General features: G+C 42.0%; 1 protein-coding gene across 1 annotated transcript in view; it reads left to right on the top strand.

Moving 5' to 3' along the window:
• CNTLN (centlein) overlaps positions 1–14504 on the top strand; it is a 1434305-nt gene that overhangs the window by 1093128 nt on the left and 326673 nt on the right. Inside the window, exon 20 of the mRNA XM_078675976.1 lies at positions 3690–3893. Coding sequence (XP_078532102.1) covers positions 3690–3893 — 204 coding nt within the window. The remainder of the gene's footprint in view (positions 1–3689; positions 3894–14504) is intronic.

The following is a 14504-nucleotide window of genomic DNA, read 5'->3' as shown; positions in this document are numbered from 1 at the left end:
TATGATTTTTTTTGCTTCCTGTATATTTAATGCTCAAATATTGTAGAAGCATAGGAAAGTTAATGGAGTGTTGTAGAAGTGAAGATTACTGAGCTTGGCATGGCAAGAAACATGTTTTGTGTACTTGTCGCTTGATATACATGCTCTGTAAGTAGAGTTCTTTAGAAAGTAACATAAGTAAATTCATATATGATTGACCAGAAATATCCATCTAGCCAAGACCATAGATAAACCTTCCAGCAGTAAACAATTAGGACTCTAACATTTTAGTTGTGTTCCTATGAGTTATACCATTAGTGGTGGCATTAGGTTCGGTCACTAGATTCTTTTCTTTCCTCAATATGTTGACATCTGTTGATATTATAAAGCGAAAATGAGGAGAGGTGATTTATGTTGGGAACCATAACATCCTAAAGCAGTGGTTCCCACCTTTGGACTTCAAGGGACTTCTACTTAAACATTACTGGAACTCGGGGACCAACACTAAATCATTATTGGAATTCAGGGACTCCTCCCCAAGAGTGATTAGTGGAAGCCGGCGAAAATGACATTGTCAACGATTTGAACTGCAAATCAATGCACAAAAAATACAGAAAAAAGCATTCATCAAACAAATATACAAATTATCACACATTTTATTTAATTTGCAAACACATATAAATAGAATATAAATCAAATTGTAATTTTAATGGAAAGGATGGAGCTTTTCTAAATTCAATTTAGGCCCCTCATCATCCATACTGTATTCTGTTTGATGACCCTGAACTGGTCCCACAAATCAATCTGAGGATACGTATTACATTTCTAGCCTCCAGTTTCAAATTCCTTCAAATTTACACTACATTTTAAAATGTTCAATTGTATATTTTTCTCTTTATTTATATACACTTTATTAATCTGTTAATATTATTTAATTTTCGAAGTTGCGGACCCCCTGAGGAGGCTTCACGGGCCCCTAGGGGTCTCAGGACCACAGGTTGGCGACCACTGACCAAAAGGATAGTCTATAAATTCGCTTAACAATCCCAGTAGACTGTTTGCATTTGGTCCAAGCAACTTGTGCATCTGCTCTGAATTATTTCAGTCTGAGAATTTGAGAAAATAAATTTGCTTTTTGAACAGATATTTCAGTTTCAAGATATCAGCTGAGATTTTTGTACTGTGGATGGGAATAAACCTTTGCTTGTGTGGTTCACTTGCCTCCTGTATTAAAATTTTTGCATTGGGAAACGTAGCCGACAGATATGATTGACTAACCAAGTCAAAAAATATTCCAAAGTACACTCTTGACCTTTCATGCGGTGATTTCCAATGAAGGACCACTAAAATGGTAAAAAGAACATTCCTTCATATTCGAAGTTGGGGAGTACATGTAGTACTGTGCAAATGTGAGAAGGAGATGCTCCAGATTTACTTTCACCAAGATCCTGGGCTAGTCAATATAGGAGAAAATCAGTTCTAGAATTTTAGTTAAGAACAATATGATGAGAACATACTTTGTAGTTTTTTACAAATCAGTATCCTCCATCATCAAGGCTTGTGAGGTTGACCATTTGTGACCACAAAGGTTCCCATGAGCTACAAGTGGGTGCCGCCCGACCTCCCTCAGTTTTGACATCTGCCTCCCTGTCCTTATTTTGCTAACTTTGTCTTCTGCACAGGCACAGTCTAAATCTTCACAATTCACTTAGCTGGATATTCCTGAACTGTGGAAAACGGGCTTACTTTGTGTATGGCTGCACAGATCCTCGCACAGTCTATAGGTTCCTTTTTGCGCTCCCAGTGTCTGCCTTGTCTTTCAGCCAGTATTTACTTTCTTGCACAATTAATGCACCGTTCCGGTATTCTTGCAGTGTTGGGCTCCAATTCTGATCAAACTATTGGGGCATTCTTTTCAAATAGCTTTTTTTAGGGTGAAACCCTGTTTGTGCTTATTGGGTGTCATTAAGGACTTGGGTAGACTGGATAATTGAAATTGGTGGGTGGTATTTGTTTTTAATTACTAATCTGTATCAGTATTCTAGGTTAATTTAATGCATAGCAGTATTTCATCCCTGTTAGTTGATGCCATTTGCCTTTGTATATTTAAATTAGCATCACATTTTTAACCACAGTAATGCCCCTTTCCTCATAGCATCCCTTTTACAGGTAATATTAACATACCTGGTCATTCAGTAAAAATCCCAAAATGAATTGCAAGTGTTAATTACACATTTTTACCAGTTATTCCTCTGTACCTTCTATTCCGCCTCCTAGTCAAATATTGCAGTGCCCTTAGTCTTAGCAGTTCTGTCACTTTCCTACTGCCTTTTCTTATGTACTGAGCAGCTGGCTGGTTGTAAATATGTAGGAATTCATCATTCTTATGAGCATTGATTCTTTTAATCTCCATTGCCTTCCACACTTTCAGACACCAGGTTTCCAAAGTTTTTTAAATGTAAAAGAATGATGCTTTCAGCTGTCAGGAGAGAGTGGCATTTTAGTTCCCAGTCTCCTTTCGCAGTGGTTCTCAGTTTCTGAGCTCCGTCAAAGTGTAATAAATGGGTCTATTCCAATATGTGTTTGAGAACCACAATGTCTCCTGCATCTTTCTGTGTACTCTGGATAGATGACACCCGTTGAGGGTTAGATACACATTTTAACAGTAAAATATAGTGTGTTTCACTATTCAAAATGTTGTACTAATGGACGTTTCCTTTCACTGAATTCTTATATGAATCCTCTATACTGCCAACAGATTTAGTTTGAAAATATTTTTAGACACGCCAACTTACTGTTGGTCAATGTTAATTTTGGATCGACAGAGGTTCCATTGTGGATCACTGTGAAGAGCTAAAGGAGACTGTGACAGTGTTTCTCTCTAGCCAGATGGTGTAGGGCTCTCTATTCTTGTTTTTCAGCAATAAACAGAAGAGGCGATCTACTGAAAAAGACTAATTTATTGTTGTGTATGCCCCATGCCTTGTCTGTTATTCAATCCAGAAGCAAGCAGGACGTATTGTGGACAGAATGAATGCCAAATTTCAATCAATACCTTCACCCAAAGGTCCAGTCTTCTATTAAAGACCGAAAAAACATGAGGATTCTGGGATTCCAGACCTTTCTCAAAGTACCTATACTAGGTAGCCAGAGAAGGATTATGAGGATGAATCACTCTAATGGCTTCGAATTCGAGCCAAGTAGTTGTTACTATCAAAATATCTAGTTACAAATCCGCAATTTGGTCCTTGGACTGGGAGCGAGCATTACTTACCAAGACCTTCATGTTGCATGGCCCCTGACTATTAGTACATTAATGGATTTTGGAGGTTGCGGAACCGATTTATTTCAAAGTATGGGGGAAGGAGGAGGACGTGGAGGGGTAATGCGTGTTTGTTTTTATGATACATAATGCTTGTTGGCATTTTTAATGTTTTAAATAAATGCTTACTGTTTTGCTGGTGAAGTTAAGGTAGATTTGTCTAGACTATGGTGCCTTCAGTAATAACATTTGTATTTTTCTGCATCTGCTTTGTATAAGGCTAATGGGACACTTGTGTAGAGAGCAGTTTAGACAAAGTGCTTTAGGCAAGCTAAACGAATGACAAAGAAACACTATAAATGCAACATTTTTATTTGAAATTGGCTGTTTTTTTCTGTCACCTTGGTTATCTGCATTTGACATCCTTTGTCTTTTGTCTGAACATTAGAAAATGACTTGTGACCTTACGGCGGTCCAACGTGAGAAAGAAGACCTTGAAAAAGCAGTAGACCTTCTCAGACAACAGCTAGCCCAGGCCAGAGTTTCTACAGAAGTGCTATTTCCTGCAAGCTCTGATCATCCACAGGCCATTCCTGACACTCCTTCAAGGGCCGTTGATGTGGAAGTGAAGCAGCTGCAGTCTAAACTGAAGGTATAGTGAGATACTTTTCAAAATTGAAATGCAACAAGACAAGACAAAAAATATTGAGGAGCAATGTTTAAGACCAACATACTAAAAATGAGTAGAGGGAAGTTTTGCAGTTAGTGTGGCTTTGTTTTTTTGCACGGGCTCGGTTAAGGTTTTCATGTTATAGTTGTTCTCAGAATGGAAGTGCCAGTCCTATACCTAGCACTATCTTCGTCCTTTCCAATGTCTGACTTGACTCTTATTTTGTTAGTTAGTACTTTTGTTCACCAAAGAATGTCTAAAGTAAAGTTGAAATAGGTTATTGTTGTTGCCACCATGATTAAAATTGATTGAAACTTTTATATAGCTCTCGATTATCCCAAAAAGGGGTGCCCAGGCGCTAAGCTAGAGCTTGAACCACTGTGTGGTTTTAGCAGGGAGTGGTATATAGTTGTGTTTCTAATAGTTTGAAGAATCCTATAAAACTCTTTTGTGCTTTAAGTTAAATGGCAGGCCGTTCCTTGTCTTAGAAGTCACCACTGTGGCGAAAGAGTAACAGCCCAACCAGGCTTTCCTCAATATAGCCGTATAGCCCACTTTTTCAGGTAAAATATGTTTTTGCAGTAATTGTTTTTTTGATTATATTCTCATGATTTTCTTATTTTTGCACGATTTCTATTGTGGTTTATAAATATACGGCCTTTTAATTTATTTGTCAGTATTTATGTAAAACTTGAATAGTTTACTGTTGCTTTTATGTACCTTTTTTCTAGAACCATTGTAGCTGTTGTAATAATAACGCTGTTAATGTGGGCTTCAAAAGTGCCCCGTGCATGAAGGTTTTACTTGAGTGCACTGAATGTTTTGTCAAGTATTATAATATTTCACATTTATAGTGTCAGTGTTTTTATAATAACACTTTTCGCAAATTAGGAGTTTACTGGTAATCCACGCAAAGGCAACATGAATTTACACAAGAGTCTACTGAGACCCGTAATTCACAACTGAATCTGATAGATCTGAGACAAGAGTTGAAGCTTGTTGGGATAGGATCAAAAACACAGAAGGCAGCAGTTGTAGCATGGAGAACAAATGAGACTTACTTGGAGAAATATTTAATATTTGTATATGTTTATGCTTTATAGCTCATAAGGGACTACACATATTTGTGTTCTGCTTCTACAGTTATTTTTAAATCTTAAATTCTGTGACATATTAGATCAGAGATAGTGTCACTTTCCAAGGTGTTTCCTGTTTTCCCTAACATGATGGCATAGTTTTATACCAAGCTCTCTTTATTACAATCCTTAGGATACTCTGAGTTAAGGCAATATTTTTCTGATATACTTTATTTTATTTGCTTTTTTGGTTTTTTTTTTACTTTAAGTTCCAATGTTTTGTGTCCTCTAGACTGACAGCACCCACGGGCCTGACTTCACTATAACAGTTTTCTCTAATCTGGCTCCTGAATGTCACAAGAAAAATCAAGTAACACCAACCAATTATTAGGCATGGTTGTTCCTGTGGGATTGAATTACTCCAAAAACGACAGTTGCACCTTTTAAAATGCAGTAATTTTATTTTCCTCTTCTATTTCCCTTTCAAACAGTCCACCAATAGCCTCTTGGTTCTGATTCTTCAGCCCTCCCTCAATTTCACAGTTTTACTTCGTATACGTCTCTGTCCCCTTCTAAGCATCCTGGGATTGCCCTTCTTATAATGCGCTGTCCCTCTCTCTCTCTTCATATTTTATATTCCACTTGCCTGCAAGAGAAGCAGAAGTTAAGGTCCTCCTTTCTAGGCTCCTTTCCCCTTTCTGCACAAAGGGAGGCAGCTTTTATAGTGCCTCATCATGAGTGTCCCTTCTCTGATTTCTCTGCATTTGGGGTGGTACACTTAGTTTTTGAAGCTCTACTGATAGTGGGTTTCAAATTTGACCCTCCAATTCCCTCCTAGTGTTTTTCCTTCTGGTTTCGCTCCTCTTCTGCTTCTCACGCAACTGATCCTACATCACTTGCCTAACTTTCCACTCAGGCTCATTGTTCTACCTCTCGGAATCCTGAGCCATTGTTCTGCTACTCAGTGTCCTGAATCGCTCCTTGGCTTCCCTGATCATCACACCATGTTTCCACTCCCACCTGATCTTGATGACGCTAGAGGGGGTAGGCCGGTGCTGCGCACTCCTTTCCGGATGCAGCAGGTGCTTTCCTGATTGACCCCGTTCCCACCACGGCAAAGCCCGGCAACCGCACACCTGGCCTCGGAATCTCCCACCTCACAGGTGAATCCTCAAAGTACCTGAGTGCAAAAATGCAGAAGTGCACAGGAAGATCAGCAGAACCTTCTGCTGCTACAGCATCCTGCTTGCAAAGCCTCATTCCCTTATTGGTAGACTTATCTAACAGTGTCAACCAAAACTCCTGCAAATTTCCCAGAAAGACTAACCGGGTGAACCACAGATGAATCACAACTCAGCTTATCAAGTTTCTCTTCCATTTTTCAAGTTTACAAAAATAACATGCTAAAATTGTGCCTCAACGCCTTTCTCCTCAGCCATCTAGAAGTTTGAAGATTTCATCATAGATTTTTTTAGTCCCATAAAGAACCAGCTACTGAGGTTCCGTGAATTCTGAACCCGTTTCATAAAGGTCATGGTTTCGTTACGAATTTGATATTAGCGAACCGTAACTAGTTAGTGCGGCAAGTATGAGTGTTTTCATCACGTTAGACCAATGGATTCACTACGTATTTAGGGATTTCGTTCTGAACCCTTGGGTTCCATTTTGTGTATGGCAGCCATTTTGTGGTTGCCCTCACATAGGCCGATGACTGTGGCTGAACTAGTCTTTTTAAGGACATGTACACCTTAGCTCCAGTTCGTGCTGACTTCTGTTTGACCTGAGTGAACTGACCCTGTTGCCTGACGCTGACCTTGTTAAACCAATTCCTGCCCTTTAGCTGATCAAGATTAAGGATCAGAGCACAGGACATCGTAAAGTTTTATTGCACACAAATATGCCTTATCCTACTCGCACCTGTTTCTGCTCCTTTCTTTATGGTCTAATTATGATTGGGTTGTGGCCTTTTTTATTATGGGTTCGTTTGACCTGTCTAAAGAAGAATGTTGGGTTTGACCGATGATTGATCATGGGCTGGGCAAATGAAAAGTGGGTTTGTCGTCATGCGATACTTTTGTTGTAGAAACATGTGATTGGTTAAACTGTAAACAAGGAATGTTTGCCTGAAGCATAATGTTTGGCATAAAAAGGGATGACTTGCTTTGTAAAATTGAGCAGTCTCCTGAGAACTCATACAGTGATGATTTCTAGGACTTCTGTTACTGGCTGCAGCCAATAAATTTGATCTTTGACGCCACCAAGAAGTTTCCATGTCTCTGTATTCTAAGACAGGTGGAACCCGAAGACTTTGGGCGTGCCCCTGGCGCCGCTGGGTATTAAATAACCCGGTTCTTCAGTTGGCGCCCAACGTGGGGCGATTCCAGCGGTACCGGTCCAAGCCTGAGGTTCGTGAGGAAATTCTGGAGGACGGCCACCACTTCATCGACCCCGGCATGTCGAATGTGGACTGAAGGTCTTTTCTGCGAGGCTTCCCGCTTTCCTGACGACTACGAATGACTGCTGCCCTGACTGTTGCCCTGTCTTGGACCCATTTGTGATGCTTTGTACGGCGAGACGATAGACGGGTCTTCTGGTGGCGTGACTGATACCTCAGTTAAGTATAAGTGGGTCGCTCCCAGTCCTTAGTTTGTGGTCCTTTGGTTCTTAGTTTGTTTGGTCCTTAGTTTTGATTTGAAAATTGCAATTTCCAAAGCCGAGGGTCTTGTATATTTACGAGTGTATCGGTAGAGATAATCCCTTGAAGTTTGAAGCTTGATTAGTAAGCGAAGATGCCTAATCGTAGCAAATTTGGTACTTGGTTTGGTTGTGGTTGCAACAGGGATTCCCGATTGGAGGATTCGTGTCCGATACCTCCGGTTGGAACTCCGACTTATGAGCTCTATTCTAAACACGGCGTGGGCCCCATTACGTTCAATGAAGTATGGGTCCACTACACTAGAAAAGATGGTGTCTTACAATGGCCCCAACATGGTAGCTTTAATACAGAGATTTTAGACAATTTAGAAATTAAATTATTTAGGAAGAAAGCCCGGCCGGCAATGTTTGACTCCTTTCGCCTTTGGCGTAAAGAAGCCAGACAACGACAAATTAAACAAGCTAAAAGAGATAAAAGAGAAAAGGATGTATCAATAATGCAAGCTGCTAGGCAGTTTAAAGAAAACGAAGAAGATAAAGCAATTGAGGTGTCAGATAGGCAACGTTGCATGGCCATAGATAAATGTAATCCGGCCTTGCCGTCTACTCCTCCGAAAGCGATTGAAGATCTTGAGAAAGATCCTTTGATGTCTCATTTACTGAGATTACCACCTCCTTATGTGCAGGGTGCTACTGCGCCTCCATTACCACCGGTTGTTCCACCCTTTGTTGTTCAACCTCCTGCTGTTGTTCAGCCACCTGGTACTCCACAGATGGTTTTACCTCCTCCTGCGCAACCCGCTCTAGGGTCGCCAGCTTTGCTACCAGCTTTGCCTCAAACTCCTTTGCCTTCCGCTTCTGCATCTGAGACTCCTACTGTTCTTATTCCTACACCTTCTTTGCCTCAAAACACTTATTCTCCTGTTCTTATGACTGCTTCTTCTCCTTCTGTTCGAAAACGAATGACAGAAACTGTTTCTAGTTTATTGTCTCCATTGTTTGGGTCACTGAATATGACCCCTGTTTCGGAACGTAAGCAGAGTCGTAGTCAGCTTCCTGATTCCGAGGAACGGGCTGTGTTGGATTTGTAGGCTCGTAAATGGATTATAAATGCATCAAGGTATAGTTTGCCAGCGGTTATGGATGTTTTCTTTCAGTGGGAACCGCCTAAGCAAAGGTATGTTTTTAATGTAATGTGTATGTTTCTGCGTCAGGAATGGGAAGATAATGATTTGGGTTTGATCCCGCAGGAACTACTTGATGTTCAGTCGGATTTTGCTAAAGGGATGATAGTGGAATCTGATATTACAGATGCCGTAGAGACGATACTGGCTTTTAGATCTAGCCTTCCGCCTCAGTCATTGTACGAACCTGATTCCTCTGTTAGAAGAAAAGCGAGATAGTACCCCATGAGAGAAGTTCCTCCTGTATGGAAGGAAGCAGTACAGGCTAATGTAAATCAGGGTATTGTTGCCGCACCGGCTCATTTTCAGCGAGTATGGGTACATGTCCCTTCAAAGAGAGAAGAGGTCTTGGCTCTTAAGCAGACCTTACCTGATCCCCGTAAGAATCCTGCTGGCTATTACAAAGAATTGTCCCAGACAGTTAAAGCATGCATCATGAATTTGGCAGACATAGATATGCTGTTGGGTAATGTAGTACCTCAACCTCTATGGGCAAAGATTCGTCATGAGAATCATGCGGTAGAATTAGGAGATACTTGGGCAAATATTATTGCTGCGGATGGTAGACAACAGGGAGGTGCTAAACCTGAACCTTTGGTTACAGAATTGCCAGGTAGAATTATTAATTTAATGAAGACGATGATGCCAGCGTTACGAGTAAATTGGGACAAGTTAGCAGAATGTAAGCAGAAGGACGAAAGTGTATCTGATTTCTTCACTAGATTTGAAGAAACATTTATAGATCATAGTGGTCAGGATATGAGTACGGAAGGTGGGCAAAGATTGTTCGTAGATAAGTTTGTCTTTAACTTACTTCCTGAACTGTGTAATAAGTTGAAAGATTCTGAGAGTTCTTGGGCTGTTTCCTCGTCGGCCCAGATATTAGCGACTGCACAGTACTACGAGAATAGGGACAAGGACGAGAAAGAAAGAGTAGAGAAAAAGACCAAAGTCTTAAAGACAAAGGTTCTTTTGCAGCAGGCGTATCCGCCTCGCTTGAATCAGCAAGAGTCACAGCAACGCCCACAGTTTCAGCAACCTCCCCCATTTCAGAGACTGCCACAGAACGCTGGGTATTTTCCTCCAAGACCACCCTTGGGTTTAAATCAGTGTGCGTATTGTAGGGAGGAAGGCCATTATAAAAATGAGTGCCCTGTGTTGCGACAGCGCGCGAGTGGTATGACGGCCCGAGAGGCCGTGGTGGTTTTCAGCAAGTGTCTAGGGGTAGAGGACGTGGTGCGTTTCCTCAGAACGAACGTTCCTTTCCCCCATAGAATTCTATGAATTGCTTTGATCAACAGAAAATTGCATCTGGTCAGTCGACTCAGTACTATGCTGATGACTATTATGCTGAGAGTGAGAATGCGGATTATAATGATTGCTAGGACAGCCATGGACAAAGAGAGGGAGTAGTGTCGGTTCCAGTAGATCAGAGTGGGCCTTATGTTGCAGTAGCCACATCGGGTGTGGTAGAGCCTCTTCTTTTGGATACTGGTGCAGCGAAGAGTTCTATCATGCACTCTAAACTCCCTGGCGCACCTTTGTCTGGCTTAACTAATGTTTCAGTAGGATTCTCTGGCGCCCCAGTTCGTAACCCAGTTTCTAGTCCCTTGTCTCTTTCTATAGGGCCTTGTGAGTTGGAAGCACCTCTCATTTTAACGACAGGTTGTGGTGAGAATTTGTTGGGTTTGGATTTGTTGAAAAGGTTGCATGCAACATTACATTGTTCTCCTGCGGGAGAACAGCTTACATTGGGTAAGAAAGTGATCTCTCCGATGTATTTGTCTAAAGATCGGCTTCCACCGGAATTGCGTTCTCTCCCTGATACTCTTTGGGCTACTGGTCCTAATGATGTGGGTCTTTTGGAGATTCCACCTTATGTTGTAACGCTTAAAGCGAATGTTAAAATGCCGCGTATTCCCCAATATCGGATTTCTAGCGATGGTGAAAGAGCGCTTTTAGCGAGCTTTCTTGGGTATTACGTCGTATTGTAGACAGTGGATTCCAAATTTCTCTCTATTGGCGAAACCTCTGTTGGCTTTGACTTGTAAAGATACACCGAATCCTCTTCCGTGGTCTGACGATTGTCAGAAAAGTTTTTCTGAGTTGTGTGATGCATTGTGATCTGCTCCTGTGTTGGGTACTCCCGACTACAGTAAGCCTTTTACACTCTATGTCCACGAGAGAGAGGGTTGTGCATTGTCAGTTTTGACTCAACAATTCGGTGATAAGCAGCGTCCATGTGCGTATTACTCGTCAACTTTAGATCCGGTAGCTAGAGCGTTGCCGAGTTGCTTGAGAGCTACAGCGGCAGCGGCTGTTTCTATCCGACAGTCTGCTGGACTGGTGATGGATAATATGTTGATTGTGATGGTTCCACATGCAGTGGATACTTTATTAAATCGGACAAAAACTCAACACCTTACTAGTGCAAGGTTGTCGGGTTATGAGTTGACACTTTTGGCTAGTCATGTGCATATTAAGCGATGCAATGTATTGAATCCAGCAACATTGTTGCCGACGTCTGTGGATACAGATGGTCAGGAACAGCACAATTGTTTTCTGAGGACGGAAGAGGAGACGAAGGGTAGGATCGATTTAAAAGATTCTACTCTTCCGGATCCTGATGGTACGTTATGGGTTGATGGTTCATGCTACAAGCTTCCGAATGGTGACACGACTGCAGGATATGCCGTGACGACATCAAGTACAGTTGTTGAAACTGCACGAGGGAGCTATAATTCAGCACAAGCAGCGGAATTGATTGCATTAACGAGAGCGTGTGTTTTGTCTGAAGGAAAGAGAGTGAATGTGTATACCGATAGTCAGTATGCGTTTGGTGTTGCCCATAGTTTCGGACATTTGTGGAAAGAAAGGGGATTCCTCACATCCCATGGGACTAAGATTCAGCATGGACAGTTGGTGAATGAGCTTCTCGAGTCACTTAGTTTGCCGAAGCAAGTTGCGATTGTGAAGTGTAGTGCTCATCGGAAGGTTATGGATGATGTTGGCCGTGGTAATGCGTTTGCGGATGAAGTTGCGAAAGACACAGCAAGAAATCTGATGAGTCGAATGTATGTGGCAAGCCCTGCGAGATGGATTGGTGATGTTGGAATGTGCGAAGATACGATTGAGAGTGTGAAATCGATACAGGCTGAAGCTACTGAAAGTGAGAAGAATGTTTGTAGAGAAACTACGGGTAGATTGGATTCGACTGGTTGTTGGGTTGAATTGTCAGAACACCAAAGATGGATGTTGCCAGATGCGTACGTGCTTGCAGTGGTTACTATGGCACATGGTTTGTCTCACATCAGTGTGAAAGGGATTTGTAAGTTGTTGGATCCAGTATGGCAGAATGCTGGAATTCCCAAGTGTGCGGAGAATGTGGTCAAGAATTGCATGGTGTGTTTAATGTATAATCCTGGCAAGGGAACCCCAACTCCAGCTGGTCACTTTGCTCCTCCGACGTATCCGTTCGAGGTTTTGCAATTGGATTTCATCCACATGGAAAGGTGCAATAATTTAAAGTATGTCCTTGTAGTTGTTTGCGCCTTTTCTAGATGGGTGGAAGCATACCCCCTAAAAGATAATACTGCCTCGTCCACTGCTAAAGTCCTGGTCAAAGAATATTTCCCTAGGTTTGGCTTGCCAAGGATGGTATGGAGTGATAACGGAAGTGAATTTGTGGGGAAGGTGATGAAGAGAGTGTGTGAAGGGTTGGGAATTCACCAGAAATTCCACGCTGTGAATCATCCCCAATCAGCTGGTTTAGTTGAGTGCTATAATGCCACGTTAAAGTTAAAGCTGGCTAAGATTTAAGCGAGCACTGGTCTTCAATGGCCTAATGCTTTACCTTTGGCACTTTTGTCGACTAGAACTACAGTACATTCCCGGATAGGCCTTAGTCCGTATGAGATTGTCCGTCCGGCAAACATTTGGGGAGTGCCGAGGCCAACGAAGTTTAGTGACATCGAATACCCTATGCTAGTGGACTACTTGTATGACTTGACAACTAAATTGCGTGTCTTACATCAACAGGTTCATGATAAATTGCCGTCAGCTTCTGCGGACCCAGGTCACATCCTCAATCCCGGTGACTGGGTCCTGGTGAAAGATTTTCAGCGGACTAAGAATGATCAGCCCCGCTGGAATGGACCGTACCAAGTCCTGCTATCTACGAGGACTTCAGTAAAGGAAGAAAAACTGGATCCACGGCGTACATTGTAAGAGGGCGCCGTTGCCTCTGCCGTACGACCAGTGGGTCAGTGAAGGTATTGCAGATTCAGAGACTGAAAGGGTGCCGAAGTTTGCACCGTTTAGCGACGCTGAGTTGGTGTGGAGAGGCTCCGAGAAAGAAGATGACGATGTCCTTCAAGAAGCTGTGCCTGTGTCTCAAAGATTAGACACTACTGAACCTGAACTGTTGTTTCAGCCTCAAACGAGGCCTGGAAAAGAGCGTTATAATCTACGTCCTAGAAACAATGGACTAATAAAATAAATGAATTCCTTTTTATTTATTTTTTTTGGAACTGAACTCTCTCAGGAATTGAACTCTCTCAGCCAAGAAACTTTTTTGGTATATTTTTGTGAACCACCATCCGGGTTCAGCTGTAGGGTCACGGTGTAAAGACTAGAGAGTGCAAGCGGAAGACGCAAGGTCGACGGTTCTGGTTGGTCTAAGGGAGTTCCCTGGGCTGACAGAAGCATTCCTTAGCAGAAGAAAACCAACCGCCGTGAACAGCATCGGTTAGAGGATGGAGTTTTTTGAGATTGAGAGAGCCGTTGAGAAAATGAACTTTAAGAAGAAACTGTCTAAAATTATGCATAGCAAATGTTTTCTGATCACATGTCTTTTGATGTTTTTTAGCATGACGTTAGCTTTGGTGGGTTGGTTTGTATTTTCTCTTCAACTGATTTTTGCACCCATTTTCCAACCTACGACTTTACCTGCTACTACTTCTTTGCATTCTTTTCATACTTTACCTGAACACGAACAGATTAGAAGGTCAGAATTCGTAAATAACTCATTCATACAGTTATTGCATCAACATCAGTTGGTGGTGAACATCACTAATTGCTGGGTGTGTGGTCTTATGCCGCATACTACGGATAGAGGTGTTCCCTATTTGATTTTACCATTTAGTCAGAACGGGTCTTTGTGGGCTTTTCAGACTATGTTCCTTTATGCCCTTGAGGTTTATCCTCCGCGTTTTGGAAGAAAGAACACGAGTAACCAAGCTTTGGTGAAAGGAGTTTTAAACATGAGTAGAGAGATCGATACTTATAGAACTATTCCCAGAGATGAGTTAATGGCATATGTTGGTTGGAATGCAACCGGATATAGTATTAGTCTGGGTGAGAAGCAGAGACGAAAAAGGTCACCTCCGATTTGGATTGTACCTCATCGTGGTCATTTTTGTCTGCAAGGGAAAGGCAAGAATCCGAGAGCTCAGTTAGGGAAGAGTGTTTGTACTCAGATGTATGTCTTTGCATCCCAAACTTCCCCACCGTTTTTAGCAGCTAAGGGCACGTATTTTGTCTGCCATGATAGAGCATATACATGGTTGCCCCCTGATTTTTCGGGAACATGTTATGTTGCATATTTGTTGCCTCCTACGTATACTGCTGCTGTAGATTACCACAGAACGAGAGTTGTTAGGGGTGTCTTCAGTGAGGAA

This window comes from Lissotriton helveticus, chromosome 2_1 (genome assembly GCF_964261635.1).
Source record: "Lissotriton helveticus chromosome 2_1, aLisHel1.1, whole genome shotgun sequence".
Classification (NCBI taxonomy): domain Eukaryota; kingdom Metazoa; phylum Chordata; class Amphibia; order Caudata; family Salamandridae; genus Lissotriton; species Lissotriton helveticus.
The sequence above is the reverse complement of the archived record's forward strand: the minus strand, read 5'-3'. Positions and strand labels throughout refer to the sequence as shown.